This window comes from Diadema antillarum, unplaced genomic scaffold, assembly GCF_040938485.1.
Source record: "Diadema antillarum isolate AM-2024a unplaced genomic scaffold, OU_Dant_1.0 scf00000115, whole genome shotgun sequence".
NCBI lineage: Eukaryota > Metazoa > Echinodermata > Echinoidea > Diadematoida > Diadematidae > Diadema > Diadema antillarum.
The window spans coordinates 35,729-47,824 of NW_027271004.1; the positions used below are offsets into that span (position 1 = coordinate 35,729).

The 12,096-nt window shown below is 40.6% G+C and overlaps 1 protein-coding gene across 2 annotated transcripts in view; it reads right to left on the bottom strand.

The window, feature by feature from the left end:
* Window positions 1–600: 600 nt before the first annotated feature.
* The window catches only part of LOC139719846 (myogenesis-regulating glycosidase-like), a 45,173-nt gene continuing 33,677 nt past the window's right edge, over window positions 601–12,096 (bottom strand). The window contains exons 1-3 of one of the 2 annotated variants that reach the window (XM_071631230.1): window positions 7,903–8,195; window positions 5,601–7,489; window positions 601–4,904 (exon numbers count right to left, since the gene is read on the bottom strand). In XM_071631230.1, the coding sequence (XP_071487331.1) occupies window positions 4,642–4,904; window positions 5,601–7,458 (2,121 nt within the window). In that variant the 5' untranslated portion in view covers window positions 7,459–7,489; window positions 7,903–8,195 and the 3' untranslated portion in view covers window positions 601–4,641. Of the gene's footprint in view, window positions 4,905–5,600; window positions 7,490–7,902; window positions 8,196–12,096 lie in introns of those variants that run through there. The other variant, XM_071631231.1, reaches the window with a different exon arrangement.

A 12,096-nucleotide genomic window follows, 5' to 3' on the forward strand; every position in this document is an offset into this window, starting at 1 on the left:
GTTTGAACTGGTAAAAAAAAAACACAACAACAACAACAAAAAGACATGTAAATTTACCGGTCTTCTAAATGTATTGCAAATTCGCATACTACAAAAATTATGCACTCTTTCTTCAATAAGCAACAAAAACCCAAAATTTCCAATTAATGCACTAAAAAATGTCACTTCATTAAACAATCTTTAGGAGTCTCTCTTGATATGGAAAGATTTCATTGCACTCTTTATGCATTATGATTTTTATACTAGAATAAAGAAACATACATATCATAATGACAATTGCAAATGTATTACATAATATCAGTGGGAGATGGGAATATAGTAGCGCATCGCAAAAATGATCATTGTGGCACTTTAAAATTATTTTCACAATTGCAAAATAGAATAATGCATCTGGCGACACTTCGTGGCAGAGGCATAAAAATCACACATAGAAAGCAACTTATAAATCATACGTATATAATTGACAAAAGCCCCAAATGGTCTAAGCATATCGACTAGAAACTCTGTTTAGATATCCACCATGACTGCCATGAATTAAATGCAGACTTGTAACCACCACAGAGACTACCACAGCAGCTCTGACACAACTAGGGAGTAAATGTGAATAGCACCCTCTATAGTTCAATTCAGTGTACTTTCAACACTGTATGTAAAATTAACAATGAATGCAGCTGTATCTGGAATTTAAGGCAGTCACAAATTCACTCAGAGGTCCTCTTTCCTTCAGCTAGTAGATTACAGAAACAAAAATTAAAGAAAACATGGTGAAAGGGCAAGTTTTACTGGAACAAATTTGTTTCAGTTTGATATATTATTTCAGGGAAAAGGAAAGATAGAGCATTTGTGTGTTAAAATCATGTGTGGTAGTGACTAGTTTGTACATTTAGAGCAATAGAGAATGTTTATGTTCAGAATACATCTGAGAGCTGATAATACAATCAACAACAGCAAAAACAAGTGTACAAAATGCATCCTCTAAACTCAGCATCAAGAGTTAAGCTGCACTGTGGCTTACTGGTACTGGTAAATTGTTATCACTTTTCAATTTCTGAAATCGTTACTACTTTTCAATTTCTGATTTGGCTTTCTCACTGTCTATCTTATGCAAACAAATCTGAGCATATTATATTTGGCACAATAATCATATGATACATTGATGACTGCCTCCATAAAAACATAATAGACATCATACCAGAGGTCGCAAAAGGCCCTATCTAATTACATGAAAATCAAACTGAGAAGCAAAAAAGATGTTGGCTTTCTGTGATACAGGCTGAGGATCTGGTCTTTACAAATAATTGCAAGGGCTTCACAAAATATCACTTTCATCACAATGCTATAGATTGAACAGGTAATCACACCTCAAAGCATGTTTTATGAGTCATGCAGATACTCAAAGAGAAAAAAATGAAATCTCAAAAACAAAGTTACTTCATTCACTATACAGTATCATATCGTCTGTTGAGAATGAGAAGGGCGTTAAGTTGTCTCGAACACTATGGGTTTAGTGACAACTTAACGCCCTTATCATTCTCAGCCGACGATATTTGCTACAGTCACCATTAAAAATCATTTGCATAATGTCATAAATCTAGCATTCACACTGACCCCAACATGTTATACGGTTGTTAGGAAGTGACAATGATTGGCTTATCAAACAAATTGTGTCAAATACATTTAAAAAAATGTAAACTAACACTTTTCTTCCTTTTTCCATGTCTATTACATATTTAGAACAAAAGAAACACCAAGATGATTGTAGCTGATCAACAAAATAGCAAACTAGCATATTTTTTTGCCTCCCTTGGGCATATTCTACTTTGACTCAAATCAAAGTGACCAACTTTTGGACAATAAAGTGTAGCTTCAAGGAGTAGTCTTTGACAAGGATGTCATAATGATACAAGCACGCCACACATCACACTCATGTGATACACCTGTGATTCACCTGTAGACAATTTAAAGTCCTTAGAATCAAGGGTAACATTTTTTTGTTGTTGTAAGCTTATCAGTGAGAAACAGGAATGACTAAACAGAACTCTTGGTCAACATCATGCTTTCCACATGAGAAAAAATAACCAAAGATGATTAAAAACTTAAAAAACACTTGTTTTTCTAAAAAATATGGGAATCAGGGTGTGACTGGTAAAAGGGTGTGGCAAAGATCATGTCTTCCAATTTTTTTGTTGAGTTACAAAACTGCATGGTTCAGTAAACTCACAGCAGAACTGATTGGTGCCATTTCAGGAACTATTTCTCAGCATCTAAATGAGCAACAGCATGATACACTCTCCTAAATTTAGTTTTCTTTATCTTCTTCTCAAACCTTTACAAACTACACTGTAACTGCAATAAAGACAGAACTTGATAGCAAATTCATCATGGACACTGCCATGTGTTCGTAACATATTCTTGCTAAAATGCTCCACACTGCCAGCAATACCACATAATACAATTTGTAGTCACTCAGGTTCAGTACCATTTGCACAATGACATTATGCCTGCTCTTTGCCAACCTCAATTTTCTGTCTGACACCAAAGCTACGACGGGTTCACTTCCAGCAGTTCCTCTGGCTGCTGTTTACGTGCACCAATATCCTTTTGGCATTGCATCAGAGAGCGCACACCAACATTCCTGTGATGAGAGCAGGTGTAGACGGACTACGGTATGTGGGAGTGTATAGGCCTGTGAGATCCCTCAAACTGCAGCAGTGAATACTCAAAGAATGAAATACTCTTGAGAAACACTTTTGACCACATCCACCATGGAACGGGTTCCAGCTCCAGTTCCTCTGGAAACAGCTTCCATGAAGACCTGCTCCAATCTTCAGCATATCACTTTTTTTTTCACATTTTTTTAATTCATTCCTTCAGTGAGCAGATTTACTATTTTTCTCAAAAGTCATAGTATTTGATAAAGATGTACATATCAGTCAAACATCTGCCCCCATATCTTTCAAAAGCATCACCAAGGGTCTGTGAATGAGTTCATTGGACGGTGAACTCATGAATCCCTCCAGTTCAATATATCACTTGTATCTTACAACCGTACACTTAATCGACATGATAAATTCTTCCCTTCAACACTTGGAAAGTAATGCAAGAATCGGTGGAACTGCAAAATTCAAGAAATCACTCCTTTTCATTGCAATATCGAAAAGAAGACTTTCCTTACAGCTATGTACTATTTTCTTTTTTCTTTTCTATCTGCAAACACCTTCAACAGTTCATTGCAGTAGCTACTCATCCAACTAGTGTAAGAAGGATAATTCAGTAACACCATTGGAAACTTCTGGTTCCCCTTAAAGTAGGACAGACTGTTTCCTTGCATTCCCTAGTCTTTTCCCCCTTCTGGTGATATTAAAATGGCATGGAGAAGAAAATCTGGGCTGAAACTACATCGCATCGGCAAAAACTTCAACACATAACACTGCCTCTTGTCCTCTTTGGTGCCACAGCATAAGAATATGTCAAAAACCTCTTCTTGCTTTTCAAAAGAATGTGCAAAGTCTGACTTACCTGGAGCAACGGGTACACTGTACCCATAAATGCTTATGCTTACCTCACGTTATCATTAGACTACGCCAGGTTCAGTCATTCATTTTCCATGATTATGACAATATTGTGGTTATAAAACCACCGCTACCTCCAGAATCTAAGTGATCCATGTCACTATGTGTCTTACGTGATTTAAAAGTTGGAATCCTATTGTCCATTAAGTACCAAAGTAATGATGTCACAGTCTCTTGTTCTTGCCTGGGTCGGAACCGGATGTGTCCATACTGGTAAACACTCCGACCAGGTGAGGTTGTTCTGAACCAGTTTCCATCATGGCGATGAATGACTATGACATCACACTTTGGTACTGTCTTGCAGGGTGGAAAAAAGACATCACCTCAGAAGTCATTCCACACAGATACAGCGCAAGCTGCTTCAAAATAGTTCAACCCTCTTCTAATCAATATCGAAATGCCAGTTATTTTGCACTAAAACACTTTGCCAATGATCCAACAGGGTGAAGAGTAAAATCCTTTCATGAGAATGTACACAGCGACAAACGGACAAACAAACAAACTTTATATTCGCACAAAATTTTCGACAATGGTGTGATATGACAAAGACCCCAAATCTAATTTTGTCATGACGTGGCTGCAGGTTTTGCAATCAAATGATGGCCTGCTAATGGTGGGAAAAAACAAATTCACAACATTTCCTTTGAAACTTCGGGTCCTCGACATGCCATGTTTTGAAAGCAATTGCTCTTTTCTCCTAGGCATGGTGTCAGATCCATGCAGGGATAATGTGCACTCATCATGCAAACACACACCTTCTGTAAGTGAAGAGGTAACAATAGCATCTGATTAGATGTCATTAGGATAAACACACAGCACATATATCATTTTCCAAGAAACTACACCAAACTTACTTTCATTACAATCTTTAGGATATTTCCTACAGGTGAGTCAATGAATATCTTCAATCATGCACTAAATCTGATCAATTTGACCCATTAGGCTGCCTCCTATTTCCTCCATTCACAAATCCTGTAGTTGGTTTCCGGTAAATGGAGCGATAAGAATGACCTTTGGCAAATTCAGCAATTTACACAGTGCGGTGCAGCAGTGTGTCTCTGGCAAACCATCACGTGGGCCTGCGCCGGAATGTAGCGATCTGGTCCAGCCCTATGGGGTAATCCCTCAGCCAATTCCCGCCCAAGTAGTCCTCGCCACCCCTCAGGAGGTCCGTCCAATTTCCCCGGGGGAGGTAGATGTCACGGAAGCGGGCTAGGGGCTTCAGGATTGGTGCCACCAGGAGAACGTCACCGATGAGGAACTCTGAGTCGATGGTCAGGGCCGTCTTGTCATGGGGGTCCAGCCACCACAGGGGACGGATGATAGGGGTACCTTACAAGGAGACAACCGAGAGGCACCAGCATGTTGATACACAAACTATAATGTGACAAGTTTAATATTCTGAGCTACAATTTCAGGAAATCAGAGTGGACAATCAAGGAAGTCCACCAGGACTAGACCCAATTGGCTTCTTCGGGCGAATGACGCTCCTATTGATGGAGCAGCCCTTAAACAGTGTGAGACTGAGCAGAAATAGAGTGCACTGGACCTTGTCCAATGCGCGAAAGACAGCTTGGAATCAAGCAAACACTCTTTCAAAACCAAGGAGGCGATCATCCTGGATAGAGAATCCAAATGGTTTGAAAGGGGCGTTAAGGAAGCCATCTGGGAATGAGTGGAGATCCTCACACTCAACAAGAAAGGAGGTCTCTGCTTCAATTATCACAAACGTGGGACCGGACCGTTCGCAGGATTCCAAGCCTTCTTTTGCACGCTGGACAAGGTCCAGTGCACTCTAGTTCTGCACAATCTCACACTATAGAAAGGCTGTTCCATCCATGGGACCATCATTTGCCCGAAGAAACCTAATCATAATTGGCGAAATGTCACAAGTGAGTTTAATTCCCATTTCTTGATTCAACTGATTATTGATCTTATACATGGTACATACTTGAACATATTGAGGGACTGTCTAGCATCACTTTATAAAAAGAGGAAGAAAGGACACTGTATCAGTCAGAAACTCACCTTCTGAAAGAGCGTCCAGTGCAAAGCGTTGGATTAGAGGGAAGACCTCTTCTTCGTGGATGCGTACCATCTTCTTAGCAACTGTGACTACGGAGACACCATCTGATGCAGTGCTGTCATCGTACTGCCATGGGGCAATTGAAAACTGCATGGCTGGGAGATACGCTGTCAGCTCCAGCCACCTGATGAACAGCTCTCTTTCTGGGAGCAGGGCTTCGTCCACAGTTGTGAAGGTGTCCTCTGCATAGGCATTCCCACCAATCATGTCTGGCAGGATGAAGGGGTATCCCAGGATGCCCTGGGTCAGGGCAGATGGAATCATGGTCTGCAGGCCATTGTCGTAGCCCCACGTGGACTCCTTGTCAAACATGCGGACAAAGATGGGGAGCCTTTGGGTTTGGTGTCCGCATCGGACCTCGATCATCCTGCCAAGCTCGCTGACAAGTGGGGCATAATGAGTGCAGAATTCATTGGGGTTCCGGTAGTCCTGTGACGCCACACTGTAGGAGATCGGGAAGTAGTCTGCCTCGCCTGCATCAAATTTGAACGAGTCAATGCCATATGCAGTCCGCATGCCCTCCAGGCTGTTGACGTACCACTGCCGTGCTGAGCTGTCTGTGACATCCAAGACGGCTCCTATCCCTTGCCACCATTTGACAAGAGCCGGAACAGAGTGGGTGATATCCTGCACCCAGTAGTCACCCTTGATCCCGACTTCTAGGTTTGGTGAATCTAGATTGGTAAATGGATGGATCCATGCTGTCACCCTGAAACCTTGGTCATGCAGAGTATTTATCATCTCACTTGCATTAGGAAATTTGGTCACATTGAAGTCGTATGAGCCATATGATGTGGTGTATTTGTCATCTATCTCAATCTGACTATTTGTCATATTGTGACTCCGGATTTCTTTTGCATACTGCAAGACCTGTTCCTGATCAACTGTTATTTTGTATCTGGCCCATGTGGACCAGATGGGAGACTTCATCATTCTCTCATCGGGTGCCCCTGTTGGTTGGGAGAACCACTTTTTATACACATGCTGATGCACTGCCTTCACATCGTCGTGGAAACAAATGGTGTAGCTAAGATGGGGGTTGCGAAGCTCAGTGTTCTGGTATGGTGAGTTCAGATACTTGGACTTGAGGCAGAGTTTTTCAGAGTCGTCTTCATTGAAACCCACATGTAGCGGGACATCGTCGTCAACGTGTACTGCCACGCCCATGGAAGACAACCAATAATTCTCGAGAACAGATCCCCAGACATCACGTCTGTCCTTCTTGATGAGGATGTCACGGCTGACATAAGGTTGCATGCGTATGGACATAGCGTCCATCGGCCAGTGCTGGCTATACACGCTGGCTCCACCATACCAATGGGCATCCTCCAGCACAATGCAGTCCATCGGCTCAAAGTCAAGCAGGTGGGATGTCCAGTTCACTGTGATGCACTGGAGCCGATCCTCCTCCCGTTTGGGCTTCAGGTCAATCTGGACCATTGCAAGTTCTTTGTCCACCATGCTGTCCGTCTCGGTGTCCACCCAGTTGATGCAGATGGAGTCCGAACTGCTTGCCACACCAGAGCAAGACTGGGGGTTGACGCGGACAGGCAGTGGCACACCAAGCTCAGCCTCATAGATGATGTCGTTGCCCCGGGTGATGTAGAGCTTGGGCTGATGCGGACCTGGGTGGAAACTGACTGGTCCCAGGTGGTGAACAGCCATGCGGCCATGCTGCGTGACGTAGTACCACGACAGCACGGCAAAGATGACAATGACTACAGAGAGCACCATTAGGCCTTGTCGCTGCTTCTTGCTGATGTGGCACATTGGGCATGGCATTCTCCGATCACTTGGCATGGTAAGAATGGCAACAAAGCGGTGTCATGGCCTGGTTCAGTGCAAAACACAAGAAAAGAATGACTTGTCAACAAGAGAAATACTGAAAAGCAGTTGTACAATAAAGTAAAACAGTTATGATGCCAAGCAGAGCAATTAAATGTGATAATACTCTGGATATTATTCTATATACATTCCCACCTCTAACTTTATCTTAATATTTTCTGCATGAAATTCACTTCCTTTCACAGCTTTCCTTCATTCTAAAAAAAAAAAATTGTTAATCTGTATTATATCACTTCCTTCATATGTCCATCTCTTGTGGTACGTTGCTGAAAAAAAAACCCACACACAAGATATGATACTTAACCAGTGCTGAACCATGCACTACAAAACATGCACATATTTTGTCTACTTCCCAGGGCCCCTTGGGCTCTACAAGCTCACACTCATATTAATCCTTACCTGCTGGCAACATTTCTCCGACAATACTGGCAAACACACGAGCAAAACTGAAACAAAGACGAGAAAAGGTAGAGGTTGTCCCCTTCCCCTTCTGTCAAAATCGGTGCAAGATTTTGCTAGAATAGATATTTAAAACCCAACACACATGCTCCAGTGAGGTGACATTGCTGGCAGAAATATTGATATTGGAAAGACGTGCTGAATTTCCTAACGAAAATGCAGCAATAACCAGTCTCTACCAGAATCCTGCCAAGTATGTCAAGAGACTGTGGTGCGATGTTTCCAGCTTGGAGGCTTTGAGTGGCACTGGGTATCAGCAAAATATCAGTGAGCTTTTATACAGAAGAAACAAAAAAGAGCTAACAGCTAAAAACGCAAACACGGTGCAGGGTCCATTCAAATATTGACAAAAGCAGTTGCAATCACACACAACAATGTACTAGTATTTGGGTGGCAGTGCACAGGTTATTTTCAAAGAATGAGAAAAACTACTTCTGCCATGCATGATGTGAACAAAAAAAAAAATAATATGATTGAATTTGCAGAAGAGTTCTTGATGGGCAAGTTCACATGAGGAAGGCACTGTTTGGTTTGTTTGACTTAAACTACGAGCAAAAGGAAAACGTGTCTAATCATGTGAACTATCGGAGTAGTTTTGGTACTCCTCTTGGCAAATTCTGTTTGACAATCCATCCCAGATGAGAAACTCCTATAGATTTTTCTGTCTCTCCCTCTTCCAACTTAAATCAAAGTGGTGACTCTGTACCATTAAATGTTTTCAGTGTGTGTGCACATGGTACAATGTGAAACATTGCTCTGTATGTATCTCTAATAAGAAAGCTTGCTGGAAGGGGATGCACTATTGATATCAAAAGACCATGGCGACATTGATCCAGCAGTATAGGTCAATACTATTCAATTAAGGTCACACAAACAGCTCATATTATTGGCCTACAACTTTTCTCTTTTTTTCCCCTTCAAGTTTAACTTTCCCTTTTCACTGAGTCAATGTGAGTTTATAATAATTGTAATGCACAGTCCAAAGGTGGTTTGAATCTCTGCAAACATGATAAAAACAGAAATGCTGGCTCATCGCTTCATGCATATTGAACTTTCAACTACACTCCCAGGTGGAGTAAGAATTTGTTGGACTGGGCCTTTTGTCGGTGCTCACTGAATTAATCTTGCTGTGTTCAGGTGGAGTTCAATTGATATGAAACTGTGCTCGTAAAGCTTTTCAGCAGAACAAACGTCCTTCCATACGAACATCTACCATCACCCACAGGGTTTTCCACAGCAGTCCTGTGTGATTGACTGTAATGAGTAGCAGAATACATATTAAACAACTCTCGCAAATACCCACAAAAGTCTGGGTGCCATAGGGTAGACCTAGTTTTACCATCTTCCCAATGGATTTTGATGGTTTTTTCCCTATTTGAGGGTGCTAAATCCAAACCTGGATGATGACGTAACTCTTGCATCCTTGAGAGTTTTGAGGTATTCACAAGATTGCTGCCAAAATAGCTATTGAAATCAGAAATTCCTATATTTCCTATGAAGCAATGGAAACAATTGGAAACAAAAATGAAGGTTTTTACTGTATTTTGAGGGTGCTGAATCTGAGTATGGGTGATGCAACTCAGATTGCATCCTTGAAGATTTTGAGATATTCAAGATGACAACTAAATATCAAAATTCTTATTTCCTTAAATAGATGGTTAAAAATTGAAAGGATTTGATGATTTTACCCTGTTTTTTCAAGGGTGCTGATACTGAATCTGGATGGGGCAACTCTTGCACATGTGTCCCTTAGGATTTTGAGATATCCAAAATGGCCACCAAAAATTGAAATTCCAGTTTAAGCATTCTCTTATAAATGATGAAAAATGGGAAAAAATTATGTTTATACCCTACAGCTGTATGATAAGGGTGCTGAATCTGAATTTGATTGATGCAACTTTTGCATCCTTGAGAGTTTTGAGATATTCAAGATATCCTTTAAGATGGCCATCGAAATGGCCATTAAAAAAAAACAAAAAAAAACAAACTTCAATATCTCAAAATTCTCAAGGATGAAGGAGGTGTATCAATCAACATGGTAAGACCATCAATTTATTTTCATTTTATTCACCATTCATATAGATAGTTATATTGGAATTTCAATTTTTGGTGGCCATTTATTCTCAGAACCCTCAAGGATGCAAGAGGTGCATCATCTTGATTCAGATCCTTCCTCAGCACCTTTATGATAGAATAAAACAATCGAAAACATTGGCTGGAATGTAACAAGAGGTTAGCACCAAAAAAAAAATGACTTTAGCACCCATACTACCATATTTCCAGTTCCATCTGCAGAAAGCTGGACTGGAATACACACATTGGGATATGAATCTATTTCCTAAAAACATTGCTTGTAATGGTCTTTGACTGAATATGCAATATTGAGCGATAGTCATTCAATATCTTATTGTGAATATACGTGCATTCTTCTCCTTTTTTTTTTTAATGTGCCATCAGCCTGGTGATGCATGTATATCTGCATGCACGCATCCGTTGCTTTGTGTATTCTAACCATCGACAGCACTAAGATATTACATACAGGCACCTATTCAAACAGGAATTACACCATTACATTTCCCCCGAGGAGATTATACTGCATTTCATCTGCATCGTAATAGATGCTCAGTCTAGCTCAATCAGGCATATTTCATCAGATGGAATGCAGGCGGCAGACACATCAAAATCAGCGGTGTGTTAGGGCCGTACATGTGTGTCGCCAGGGTAATAATGTTGCATTCATTCCAAAGTGAAACTGATTGTGGCAGCGCGATCTAGGCCCAAACAAAATCAAGACAATTTTAAACAAGTGAAAAAGGGTATTCTCACACAATATGTAGTAAGAGAGTGCAAATCAAGTATTTGACAGATTGACTGCAAAAAATGATTACTATATGCCAAGATAAATATCTCATGAATCAACTTTAATCAAATGTTTACTTTATTTTCTACAAAACAAAAAAATGTTGGGGGCAGAAGAGGATTTTTTGGGCCAATGACATGCGCAAACAGTGTACCTGTGTTAATGCATGAGTCATACGGAATCTGTATACAAGCAAACCGGTCTATAGCAGCCACCTGTCTTCAGCAAATCACCTGCAACAAACTAGCTGCCTCATGAAACTCCCTCCCTAGAAAGAGAGTCAATGTATTGACAACTGACCAGCACACAGCGGCAACCTGCTTAGCATAGCCAGTAGCAATGAACTATGCCTCAACTTTTGTCTTGAGACTTTAGTATACTCCCAAGATGGCATCTAAAACCATGATGGTTAGACTATGGGATACAGGCAATTCCCATTATAACAAAGTCATTGGAACCTGCAGTTTTCTTGTATAATTTCAAAATTTCATTATAGAAACAGCAGAAGAATAAAGTATACAAAGATAGAATACATGATGATTTTAGGATCTGAATTTTTACTTTTATTTCAATTGAAATGATTTTTTTTTTAAAATAACTAATCTGTGTTCATTAAAACAGGAGTACACTGTATTCCCCCAAATAAAAGTTATCAAATATATCATATGAGTTGGTCGAAGTACTCTGCGAGATAAACAACATGGCAGATATTGCACACTGTATGTCTATGGTACTTAGCCTTACAATAGTCATGTGGCTTACAAAGTGCATGAAAACTGATGGTTATTTGACCCCCCCCCCCCCCCCCACCCAACTTAAGGTAACAAGTTTTTAAGTCATACACCCTTACCCACACGAACGAATCTAGTTTGTACTGAACTGGTTGCTACTATACTGGGCAAACCGTAGCTGGGCAACCTTATCTGACTGTTAGGAAAAATGCATGTCGGAAATTATGCTCTAGAAAATATTTTCATTCAAAATAATAGTAGCAGCGAGCAAACAGAATGGTCCACCAAGCATGAGTTCAATCATGCCATATGTGCCGACACGGCAGCTGAGGGAATTTGATTAAAATCATGAGCATGAATATCCCCTGATCCTCAGGAAAGTAATGCATGCAGGTAGTAACTCATATCGGTCCATGCATCTTGACTTGCATGTTTCCAGTCACATCTTAATTTGCATTCAGGGAATGCCGCCAATTGTTCGCATGTCCAAATGAAAATGTCAATGTATGAGATTGAAGTGGCATTACTTTCTACAAATGTACA